At 34.3% G+C, this 11,113-nt stretch overlaps 2 protein-coding genes across 2 annotated transcripts; one reads left to right on the top strand and one right to left on the bottom strand.

Moving 5' to 3' along the window:
* Positions 1 to 603: 603 nt before the first annotated feature.
* Positions 604 to 6,589, bottom strand: LOC311080447 (leucine-rich melanocyte differentiation-associated protein). Its single transcript, XM_084110422.1, has 5 exons — positions 6,529 to 6,589; positions 4,012 to 4,263; positions 2,397 to 2,579; positions 2,207 to 2,284; positions 604 to 1,289 (listed from the first exon to the last, which is right to left on the bottom strand). Exons 2-5 carry the CDS (start codon positions 4,227 to 4,229, stop codon positions 1,145 to 1,147), a joined length of 624 nt encoding a protein of 207 aa, XP_083966548.1. The 5' UTR covers positions 4,230 to 4,263; positions 6,529 to 6,589; the 3' UTR covers positions 604 to 1,144.
* Positions 6,590 to 7,727: 1,138 nt separating this feature from the next.
* On the top strand, positions 7,728 to 10,719 carry ppp1r15a (protein phosphatase 1, regulatory subunit 15A). Its single transcript, XM_084110377.1, has 3 exons — positions 7,728 to 7,993; positions 8,349 to 9,164; positions 10,188 to 10,719. The coding sequence occupies exons 2-3, from the start codon at positions 8,367 to 8,369 to the stop codon at positions 10,401 to 10,403; spliced, it is 1,014 nt and encodes a 337-aa protein (XP_083966503.1). The 5' UTR covers positions 7,728 to 7,993; positions 8,349 to 8,366; the 3' UTR covers positions 10,404 to 10,719.
* Positions 10,720 to 11,113: the final 394 nt, after the last annotated feature.

Raw genomic sequence — 11,113 nt, 5'->3', positions numbered from 1 at the left:
TTTTTCACACTTACATAATTTAGTGGTCTGGGAGATGTGCATGAATTCGGTAGCTACAAAAATAATTTGAGGTCTGTTAACATGATCAGTAACAAATCTTCCTGCAGTGCATTAGGCCTGTGAGGGGAGGGAACTGTAATCTGATTGTTTTTAAGAACATACTGTACATGAAGATGCTAAAACATCACAACAGAGATAAATATAGCACATGTTTTGGTTTCTACGGAGCGGTTATCAGAATGGCTGTTGGTGAAATTGGTGGCTGCAATTATTTTGCCAACCTGACTTGTTTTTTCACAAGAGCCTTCATGCAATTTTTATTTGCTATCAATAATCTGCTTTAGCAGCAGTGATATCAAAACAATAAGATATAGATTGCACCTATATAATTGGATTAGGGCCTATTGCTGTTATAAAATAGTGTCAACAGCAAATGAAGATACAATTGATAATTTACGCCTGTTATATTCTATTCCTCCATGCATAGTTCATTAATCCTAAACATAAGCTGTTTGCGGTTGCTTTGCAACATGTCACATTAAAGTCAGCATGAAACGGAATATTCTTCCATAACAAACAAAACAAAACAAGAAATGCCAATTTTGAATTTGTGTGGACTTTAATAGTTTAATAGTTAGATTCTATTCTTCCATGTAATATAACCGTAAGCTTGTCACAATAATATAGAATTCAAATTGTGTGCAGTATTTACAGTGGCTTTGAATGTGTCTCATTCAATCAAATTTGTGTTTTAGTAGTCTATACTATTAAAAGATTTCTCTAGATAAAAAGTGTGTGGCAGTTACTTTAAATATTTAAATAAGTTTGTTTCTTAATTGTTTTATATGCAGTATTTATTTATTTTTAAACTCCTCATTGTTATGCAGATCATTATAGTTGTTCAAATCATTGTTTTAAAAAGAAAAAAAAGCAGTACAAATATTTCCAATGCCACTTCATATTTATTTGTTGCGACTTCAAATCCAAGTTGAAATATGATCTGGTGCATGAGTAAATTCACTTCCTGTCAACAAGCTTTGAAGCTCATGAAGTCTGGAATGAACGCTTGGATTGTTGTGGGATAGTACTAAGTGTCTTGGCATACATCTCGGGAAAAGCGTGTGAAATGATGAACAATTCTCTGTTAGCGATGAAGCTCCTTCCTCCTGCTGCGGCCTTCTTTGATTCTCTGCATCCTGTAGGTCTTTCGGGCCAGTTCCCGCTCTTTTACCTGCACCTCTGTGTCATCCAGCACCTCCAGACTGGATATCTGACTGATCACATACTGCCTGTCATAGAGAGATATACGTATTAGTAGTTAGTATGGACTCTATGTGTTAGATTGTATCAGAATCAGACTGTAAATGAATGCTGAACTTGCTGGCACAAATACTACAGCACAGCTTGGTTTGTTATTGCACTGAAATCTGCTTTAGCAAAACATGACCACTAGATGGTAGTATACCCTAGTGAAAAATAAGTCTGCTTAATTGTCTAGATGTTCACTTGTATACTTCAAATATTAAAAGTATATGATCAAAAACTTTAAGTATGCTTAAAGATAGTACACTTTCATGACTGTTTCTTAAAAAGAGCACTTCATACTGTCAAATTAAGTTTCCCTTTAATGTACATTAAATATGTTAATAATAATCTTTTATCATGCTGTAAAGAAGTACACTTATTTTGACGTACTGACTACTTGATTATCGTTTTAACTGTAGTGTGTTATTTAATATTACATTTAAAGTTTTAATATTTTAAACTTCATTATTACAAATGTGTAATTACAAATATACTTAAATACATGGCATACAAGTTTGAATAAAAATGACATTAAAGTATATTTTAGTTGACCATAGATGCTTGTCAGTGTATTCAGCAGTACACTTTAACCATATTTCAAACACAATAGAATTATGAAATTACATATAAAGATGTAATTAAATCCTACTTAGGAAAGCAGTCTAAAGTTCTGCTAATTGCATTTGATATACATTTAAACAAGAATATTTTAGTTTAATTGCAATTAATTGTCTGAAAACATTCACACTTAAATATCTTTTTGATTATTTCTGTAATAACTATTCTTTTTAAAAGTATGCTAAGGTGCGCTTCTTTTGAAGTTCTAAAAACAGACCAAAAAGCACAGGCTGAATGTTTACTGTACTACCAGATTTCATACACCGGTTCTTCTCACGCTTACCTGTAATCGATATACTGCGTCCGACTGCCTCCATTAAAGTAACTGGGTGCTGCTTCATTGTTCATCATACTAAGAATTCTACAATGAAACCAAACAGGTCAATTACTGGAAGTCACGTGTAAAGAAAACATGATCATGTCTATTGAGCTAATGCATCAGTGGATGTTCTTGGGTGAATGGGTGAACTCACTTGATATTTGGGAACTTGCAGGAGATCTCTTCCACAATAATGGGCAGGTTGCTGATTTTGTTCTTGTTGATCCACAAGGTGGTGAGGCTGGGCATGTAGGGGAATTTGACATGTGCGTTGTAGTTGTTGCAGTCCAGGATGAGTGTGCTGAGCTTCTCCAGACCCCCCAAAAGAGCAGGGTTCCGTCAGCAGCTCGGTTAAGGGCAATCACATGATAAGCTTGTGTGTGTTCTTGTTTAAAAGCCTTCTTCTAAAATAAATAAAGGTTCCAAAAGTTTTTTTTTTTTGCAGCAATGCCATAGATAGAAGAACCATTTTTGGTTCCTCAAAGAACCTTTCAGTGAACATTTTAATCATCCGTTTTAATCATCTATTAGAACCTTTTGTGCAATGAAGAGGTTCGATGACAATACTTCTGTTTTTAACCCTGTAAAGTCTACTGCATCATATTTAAAACCCAAATTTCTAAGGCCTCTAATTTATCAATGCGATCAAAACTTTGCTGAAACACCTGTTGTTCACAATCTTACATGCCTTCTGTCGTTTGATTGATAGTTTATACTTTTTTAAGCAAATAAAAGGCCTTTTGGCCTAATTGTTAAAAAACCCATCCCCCTTCAGGTTGTGATTTCAGGCTGTGAAATCTTTACTGATTTTAAAGTAAATATTTCAAGAATAACATTTATGGACAGAGGCAACTTAGTTACTTACTTGTTGATCATATATGCATCATTCTTTTTTTTCTTTTTATTTTAATCATGTTAAAATGTGAGTATTGGCCTAAATATGATACATCAGGCTTTTGAGGAACTTTATTTGTTCATATCTCAATCTTCATTGTATTGTGTTGCATTAGCCTATAGAAAAACTACAGAGCTTAGTCGTAAAACTAAACATTTAAATAGCATCTTCCTAAAACATAGGCCTATTATTGGGTGATATAGAGTGACAACTGATATCTACACTGTTATAATGATCTCATTTATTTACATCACACTGTAAAAAAATTATATGATCAATAAGTTATGACAACATATGTTTTTACATTGCTTAACTCATCTAAATAAATTAAGCAATTTTTTACTTTTTTATGTTATTTTAGATTAAACTAAAAAAGTCTGTTTAATGTAATTTAAGTTGAAATGACATAAACATAAGTTGAGTGTACTTAAAAATTTAAGGTTTTCTTTTTCTTTTTTTTACAACAATCAGAATTTTATCTTTTTGGCCATATAAATATCCACAACTGCTCTAAAGTATACATTTTTACATTTTGGGCCTCTGAATAAAATGAAGCTGTTTGTTTCCTCCTCGAGTATAAGCTCCATATTTTCATTATATCAGATGAGCCGTAAAAGCCTGATGTATCAAATATGATACTCGACAAAAATGCAAACTGTTTTTTAGATTTTGTTTGAAAATGCAACAAAATGTTCCATTTAAAAAAAATGCCATTTCATGTCAGGCAATACAGAGTTAACATTCCAATTTTTGCAATCTGTGTAAAAAAAAAAAAAAAATCTCTATGTCCTTGTAACCTATACATATTTACAAAATAAATATGTTAGTAAGATTTTGAACATATGACCAAGACATCTGATTCCCAAAAGGATACTCATCCAGCAAGTTGTAACTGAGGTCCAGAACCTCCAGAGTGTCCTGATGCTGAAGAATGGTGTCATAGGGAATCTCCAAGAGGTCCTGGTAGGCAAAAGAGAGCCTCTGGGGACCCAACACCACAGCAGGACCAGCAGGGCTCGGGGGCCGGGGCCCGGTCTCCATGTCACTGCTCTCACACTCTTCAATACGGTCGGCATCCCACCACCACGGCATCAGGACACATAATGAGCTGATCGACCTCTTAACTCTGTAAAAAAATATTTTGTGAATGTTATCTCTTTCGCTGCCAGAATTTTTGATCATTTTCACAAAAATTCCATGGCCCCCAGAATATTTTGTTGTATGAATATCTGAACATGCAATATATATATAAAAAAGATAGCTTCTAGCTTCATGCATTTTTTTAATCAACACTTGAATATCTATGTTTCATTAAAAAAAGCTAAATTTTTGAGCAAAAAGCTGAGAAAATCAAGGTTTTTTTTCAAAGAATGGAGCGGACACAGAAAGATGATCTAACATAGACGGAGTAAAACGAGTAGGCCTACATCAGCTCCCCTAATGCTTCACAGTCCTAGCTCGTCCTGGGTCGACATTTCATTCAGAAACATTAGGCAAATTTGATTTATATGCTGTTTAATGTTGATGATCGTGTTATTTTACATTTGCATATACATATGAGATAGCTTGGCTGTGTTCCAGTCCAAAATTGTCATGAAATGCCTGAAATGTATATGAAGTAGAATCAAGAGCGAGGGTCTGTCCATACAAACTTCCCTCGTCCACTTCACGAAGTGGAATGCACTTCAATATGGGGAGTGCTTAGGGAAGTTTGCAAGTGTGTGTCTAAAAGTGGACTGGAACGCAGCCCTTGTTTCTGCGTCTTCTTCGCATGTGTTTGAGCAGGAGATTTAGTACTCTTTCAGGAGATGTGTCATAGCGCCCCCTACCATATGACAGTGAAAACACAGAAACCCGGAAAATTCCGTGTTTGTTGAGGAAAGAGTTAAGGTTTCAGTTATTTTTAGTTAGATATTTGGTAGTTTTTGCCAAAAAGTCTCAGCACATTTGCTGTAACTACGCTGTAAAAAATTGTAAATGTAAATAAAGATTATTGGAGTAGTTACTGTGCATTTTATAAGAACATACTGTTAAAGTCTTTCTATTTCCAAATTTTACGTTTTACAGAACTTTTAGAACTTTAAGATCTATGGAAACTTCCATTCCATGAAAGGTTCTACTGGAAAAAGGTTCTTTAGATCTTTAAAATCAAATCAAACTTTATTTATAAAGCACTTTAAAACAACCGTTTTGGTCAAAAAGTTGACCAAAGTGCTGTACGGACAAATAAACAACAAAAAAAACATAAAATACATACTTTATGTAAAGCATATACTACAGATAAAACAAATCAAGAGACATAAAACATAGGAAAAATAAACAATGTCAGGTGGTGTCAAAAGCCAAGGAGAAAAGGTGGGTTTTAAAACCAGACAGTGAAAAGGCTTGTCTAACGGACAGTTTAGGAGCTGCCACAAAAGCACGGTCCCCTCTGAGCTTGCACTAAAACTTGCATACAACTTAAAAATACACTTGCATTAAAATGTTCTTCACACAAAGATTTTTTTTTTTTTTTTTTTCAAAGAACTGATAACATTAAAGTCCTTTTGGGAACCAAAAATGGTTCTTCTATTGCATCACTGTGAAAACCCCCATAGGAATTATTTAAGAGTGTACTTGCCATTCATTTGTTATTACTGAAAGTTACTAGCAATTTCTTCAAATTCACATTCTAACAAAGAAATGATCCAGAAAATGAAAGCAATGTAATGTGAGGTCACCATCAAATATAAAAAAAATCAAATCCATGATTAGATGCATATTAAATGGAAAGATTCAGTGGCCAACATGATGGCCAAATAAAATTCATTAACCATAGAAAAGCCAAGGCCATTTATATTTTAATGTGAAGTTGCTCTTTTAAAATCTGGAGCAATTTTTTACAGTTTTTTATTTATTTATTTATTTATTATTATTATCAGAAACTAACATCATTCATCAGAATTTCCCCACAACACAGATTCAGAAATCCTTATGTTACAAAGAATCAACCACAATTGTGAAGAAGATATAGGATTACAGAAAAAAAAAGTGCAGTCATTTCAATGACCCCTGTGATATTTAGCCTACTTCAAAAAGCTTTTTTCTTCTTTTTTTTTCTTTTTTTTTGCAGTGATGCCATAAAAGAACAATTTTGGGTTCCCCAAAGAACCATTCAGTGAACAGTTTAAAAAAATAAAAATAATTTCTTGTAAAGAACATTTAAAAAATGTAAGGAACCTTTTTCCATTATAAAGAACCTTTTGTGGAACGGAAAGATTCCATGGATGTTAAAGGTTCTGCATGGAACCAGAGATGCCAATAAACCTTCAAGAGTGGTAAGTAATAAAAATTCATACAGTCACAAGAATCTCGCATTTGGAATTCCTATAGTCAGAATCTTAACACTTACCGGGGTTAGCAGCTCTCCAGTGTGTGGTGAGATACGTCCTGCACAAATAAAATACCTTCTTTCATGGCTGGAAATGGGATCACAAGATGGGATAATCACATTGCCTGTTAACCCTTTCCTTATGGGGTTCACATGAACGTCACAAAAGTGTCTAAAATAGGTCATCAGCTTTTATGAAGCAGCTGATGCTAAAAAGATTGCCAGTTTTTAACTCATATCTGACTCTTTTCACAATGAATGATTTGTGTAGAACGGAATTAATTCTTGAACAGTTTGAGCTGCAAGGATTTTTTTTTTAGATGGATCTGAAACAGCACAGATCATAAATATCTGATAGTGCCAGGTTTTAGGAGAGAAAGTTGGCAGAATAATATTAGTCTATGAAATAATACATGGTGATGTACTGTAAAATACTGTAAATTGTTTTTTTAATGTAAAAAATATTAATTGTTATATCATTTTCATTTGAAATCTATATTATGTCCAACAAGATAATACATGCTTTTGCAAAAAAATAAAATAAAAAATAAAATAAAATAATATATATATATATATATATATATATATATATATATATATATATATATATATTAGTCATGTAAAACTTCACATTAGGCTATAATTTAGAGTGCAAAAGCTGTTTTCAAAAGACCCTATATGTTTCTTATTTTTTTCATGAGTTGTGTCCTATATTATAGGATGTTTTTATGCTAGCTTACATTTTATGTTGCTGAGTTAATGTTTATTGCATTTTTATTCTATTGTGTGTGTCTGTGTGTATATGGCACTGTGTACTGTCAATATAGCATCAGATTATCAGTCACAGGCCACTGAGTTACTTTGACCCATCTGTTTTATACCTCTGTTTGCTTATCAATACATTTTATGATATAAAAGAAAATTAAGGATTGGTTTATTTAACCCTATGCATTGTGGCTTCTTTGGTGTTTTCCATTTTCATTTCCATTTTAATTTAAAATCATAATGTCATCCCCTAAAGAAAGTCCCCTTGATATAGATGTTTTTGTTTACAGTTTCACACTCCAGACTGTTTTGTTCTGGACTTCACTTTCCTTATTAGGGTATGATGCAATCCAGTCTCAACCAGACCCTGCTGGCCAAGCCCCGCCCACCACAGGAGTTTCTCGAAACGTAACGAAACGTGGGCTACGTGATTTCCCAGCAGTCGCAAGTCCCGCCTCCGCGTGACGACGTCATCACGGTTTATATAAACACTCGCCGTCACTCACAGCAGCATTTCTATTTACGGCAAAGAATAATGACATACATGAAATACGAACCAAGCGCGAGATGTTGATGAACAAAGCGAACATGGAGTTTATGTTTAAATTGAAGTCGTCGTATTGCTCAAACAGTGTTTTAGGGTACGTTAGTACATTGAACATTGGAGAACCAAATCTTCGCTGGAGCGACTGCCAAGCGACAGGCTGACAAACTCACAAAGGTAAGAACCTTGTAGATCATGTCTATTAATAACGCTCGTGATGTTGGAAAATTAAAATATTTTATTAGATGTAGCCTACCAATAAATGAAGCAATTAAGTTAAACATATTTACAATGGTTTATCATTTGTCCATGGTATTACCTTGGTATCATGGGTATTGTTTATTGTTATGTATTAGACAGCACGCAGTGAAAGGCAGGCTGTGTCACATTGGTGTGTCATAGTACTTTATGTTGTAGCAACAATGCAAACAACACCCTTTTGAGGACTGAGAAATCTTTCACTGGTTTTAACATTTATATAATTAAAAATATTGATTGTTTTATGGTGTTTTTTTGTTGTTGTTTTTTACAGATTGAGTTGAGTGTGATTATGGCACCATTCACCATTTCCCCACATCGTCCACTGCCATATCAGTGCCGTCTACCTCAGGAAGCTCTATTCATGCAATCCAAGATGAGTCCTGAGCTTTCGTCCAGTAAACCTGGAACGCTTGAAGATCTACATCTTAATTATAATCACAAAACGTCCATCATGAAGATCAGACTCCATCTGTGGCAGGTCATCCAAAGAGTTGTGAACTGCTGTACGAGTGTAGCAGAGCTTTTCTGCTCCAAGATGTTTTTCTTCGTTTGTGTGGGAAAAAACATGACCATGACCGGCGAGTTGAAGAAGAGAGGTGTGGAGGCCCTGGAAAGGGAAATCTGGGATGGGCAGGATCCAGAGATGAAGGTTGTTATGAAGTTGGATGATGAGGATGAGTTGATCGAGCCTGCTGTTGAGCGGGAATCCTCACTGATTGATTCGGATGAAGAGGAAGATGATGAAGCCAGGCTCTCAGAATGGGAGTCTGATGAAGAAACTGATGAGGAAGAAGATGATGAGGACAATGAAGAGGAAGACTGTGAGCCACAGGATGTGGATTCTGAATGGTCAGATGATGATGATGATGACTCTGAGGCATCAGCTGAGAGCCTTGAGCTTTGGGAATCCTTCCTCAACAGCAATGACCCCTACAACCCTCTGAGCTTCTGCTCGTCCACCGGCTCCAGAACAAACACTAAGCAGAACCAACTAACTCTGAGCTCACAGAATAAAGCTCCACCTACACCAGCTACAAGGCCAGAAGAGTGTCATCCGAAACCAAACTCAAAGGAGGGAGGGAAGAAGGTAAACATTTCATGGAAACCGGTGTTATTTATAGTATTTATTCATATGTTGAATTATTTTTAGTAATTGTATGTGCTTTTAGTTTTTTTAATATTTAGCTTTGGTTTATTTTTAATTCGGTTTTAGTTTAATAGTAATAGTTAAACTTTAGACTTATTTTATTTCAGTTAGTTGCCAAGCTAAAAAAAAAAAAATAGTTTAAGTTTTTCATTGAATATTTTATTTTATTTCAGCTAACAAAAGCAGTTTTTAAGTTTTAATTAACCATAACACCAATGGAAACAAACTTTTAAATGAATAAAATAACTTTTTTTTCTTTAGTTTCTATAGCGCCTTTAAAGGAGCTTCTTAAAGTGCTTTACAGTGTAAAGTAAATAAAACAAAATACAGAATAAATCAACAAAAGAACATATGTGAATAAATCATATCCATAGGTGGATTAAAACCAAACAAAACAAGAAACCAGTGATGATTACCACAATTAACTGTAAGCCAACTTAAAAAAAAAATTTTTTTTTTTTTTAAATGTGTTTTAAAAATCCCAAGAGGCTGTGCTTCCCGAATTTTGACTGAAAGTTGGTTCCCCAACCTGGAAGCGGATATAGGAAAATTTGTTATATACAACAGTGTTCATTTAAATAATTAATTAAAATAATATAAATGGTAACAAATAAATGAGCAGTAATAAGATAATAATTAACCTGTATTTATGGTATTCTAAATTATAGATAATTTTAAAAGAAAGCAGAAGTTATGCAAGATAAGAAGATGCCAGAAATTAAATGCCCATAAGAAAAAGTCAACAAACAGGGGTTCATATTGTGGTTGCTATAAGAAGGCTGAAAACATTGAATCATCCCTCTTCCATGACAACAGCTGACGGCAGCTAGTAGTCAAACCAGTTCCTGTAAGTCAGGATGTCATGTGACATGTGACTCGTGCTGCATGACTAACTAGGTTTAAGGTTAACACTTCTTATACTGTCTATGGGTTAACATGCTTTTGTCTTTTGTTTTATTTCAGGTGTGTTTCAGTGATGAGGTGACTGTACACCCCCTGGTGGCTTGGAGTTTTGCTAGCAGGGAGGCACGGGACGGCTCTTGTTGGCTGCAGATGGCCAGAGACCGAGAGCGTTTCAGAAGAAGAGTGGAGAACATTGAGAATGTCATTAAACCCTGCCTGACACCTGAACACAGAGCCAGCGTGTGGGAGAGACTTCAGAGAAGAACATTGTCATAATACTCCAACTTGATGTATTTTTTAACATAATGTTGCAGTCGATGTTTGAAATATGCTGTGATTTTTGGTGCTTTATCTCCGAACACTGAATGTTGTTGTTGTTGTTTTTTACTGTGTTATTTATATTTTTTCAATATTGTGGTGAATTTGATTTTTATGAATCTTTGTCTTATTGGGGTTTCATTTTATATAATATTGTATATTCATATTATATTTGCACATGTATAATTGTATTGTTCTACAAAACACAAATTCTTTACACACTGCATATTTTATAGAGTAACAGTTGAAAAATATTAAACTTTTCCAACATTTATCCTGTTGTTTGTGAGTTGAATTTTTTTTTCTATGCATAGGTTATCAAATATAACACACAAGTTGTTGTTTTTTGAGAAGCAGCATGTTACACTGATGTCACTGCTAGAAAATGTCAGTATATTACAAATATAGAAACATTTCATGCAGCCATTCACAATGTCACCTTTTCACCATAGTATCAACAGTGTTTGAGTAATGCATTACAAGTAATGTGAGTTATGTAATCAGATTACTTTAAGTTACTTTTACAAAGTTACCAAGTTACTTTTTCAAGCAAGTAACGCAATTTACTTTTTCCCATTTATTGACTGACACCTCTCCCCCCTCCCCATGTTGAGAAACATTGTGAGTAAGTGCAGAGGCGTTGTGTGCGCTGTGTAAACATGATGTTA

The sequence above is a fragment of the Abramis brama genome (genome assembly GCF_963993115.1).
Source record: "Abramis brama genome assembly, chromosome: 3".
In the NCBI taxonomy this organism is placed as follows: domain Eukaryota; kingdom Metazoa; phylum Chordata; class Actinopteri; order Cypriniformes; family Leuciscidae; genus Abramis; species Abramis brama.
Note: the sequence above shows the minus strand (reverse complement) of the source record. Positions and strands in the feature narration are given on the sequence as shown.

Bases quoted from the DNA above. Each gene is read 5' to 3' on its own strand.
- ppp1r15a (XM_084110377.1), top strand. From the start codon at position 8,367: ATGGCACCATTCACCATTTCCCCACATCGTCCACTGCCATATCAGTGC. The intron at 9,165-10,187 runs GTAAACATTTCA...GTTTTATTTCAG, and splicing joins CAAAGGAGGGAGGGAAGAAG to GTGTGTTTCAGTGATGAGGT.
- LOC311080447 (XM_084110422.1), bottom strand. From the start codon at position 4,229: ATGCCGTGGTGGTGGGATGCCGACCGTATTGAAGAGTGTGAGAGCAGT. The intron at 2,580-4,011 runs GTATCCTTTTGG...GAGCTGCTGACG, and splicing joins AGTTACAACTTGCTGGATGA to GAACCCTGCTCTTTTGGGGG. The intron at 1,290-2,206 runs GTAAGCGTGAGA...TCTCTATGACAG, and splicing joins ACGCAGTATATCGATTACAG to GCAGTATGTGATCAGTCAGA.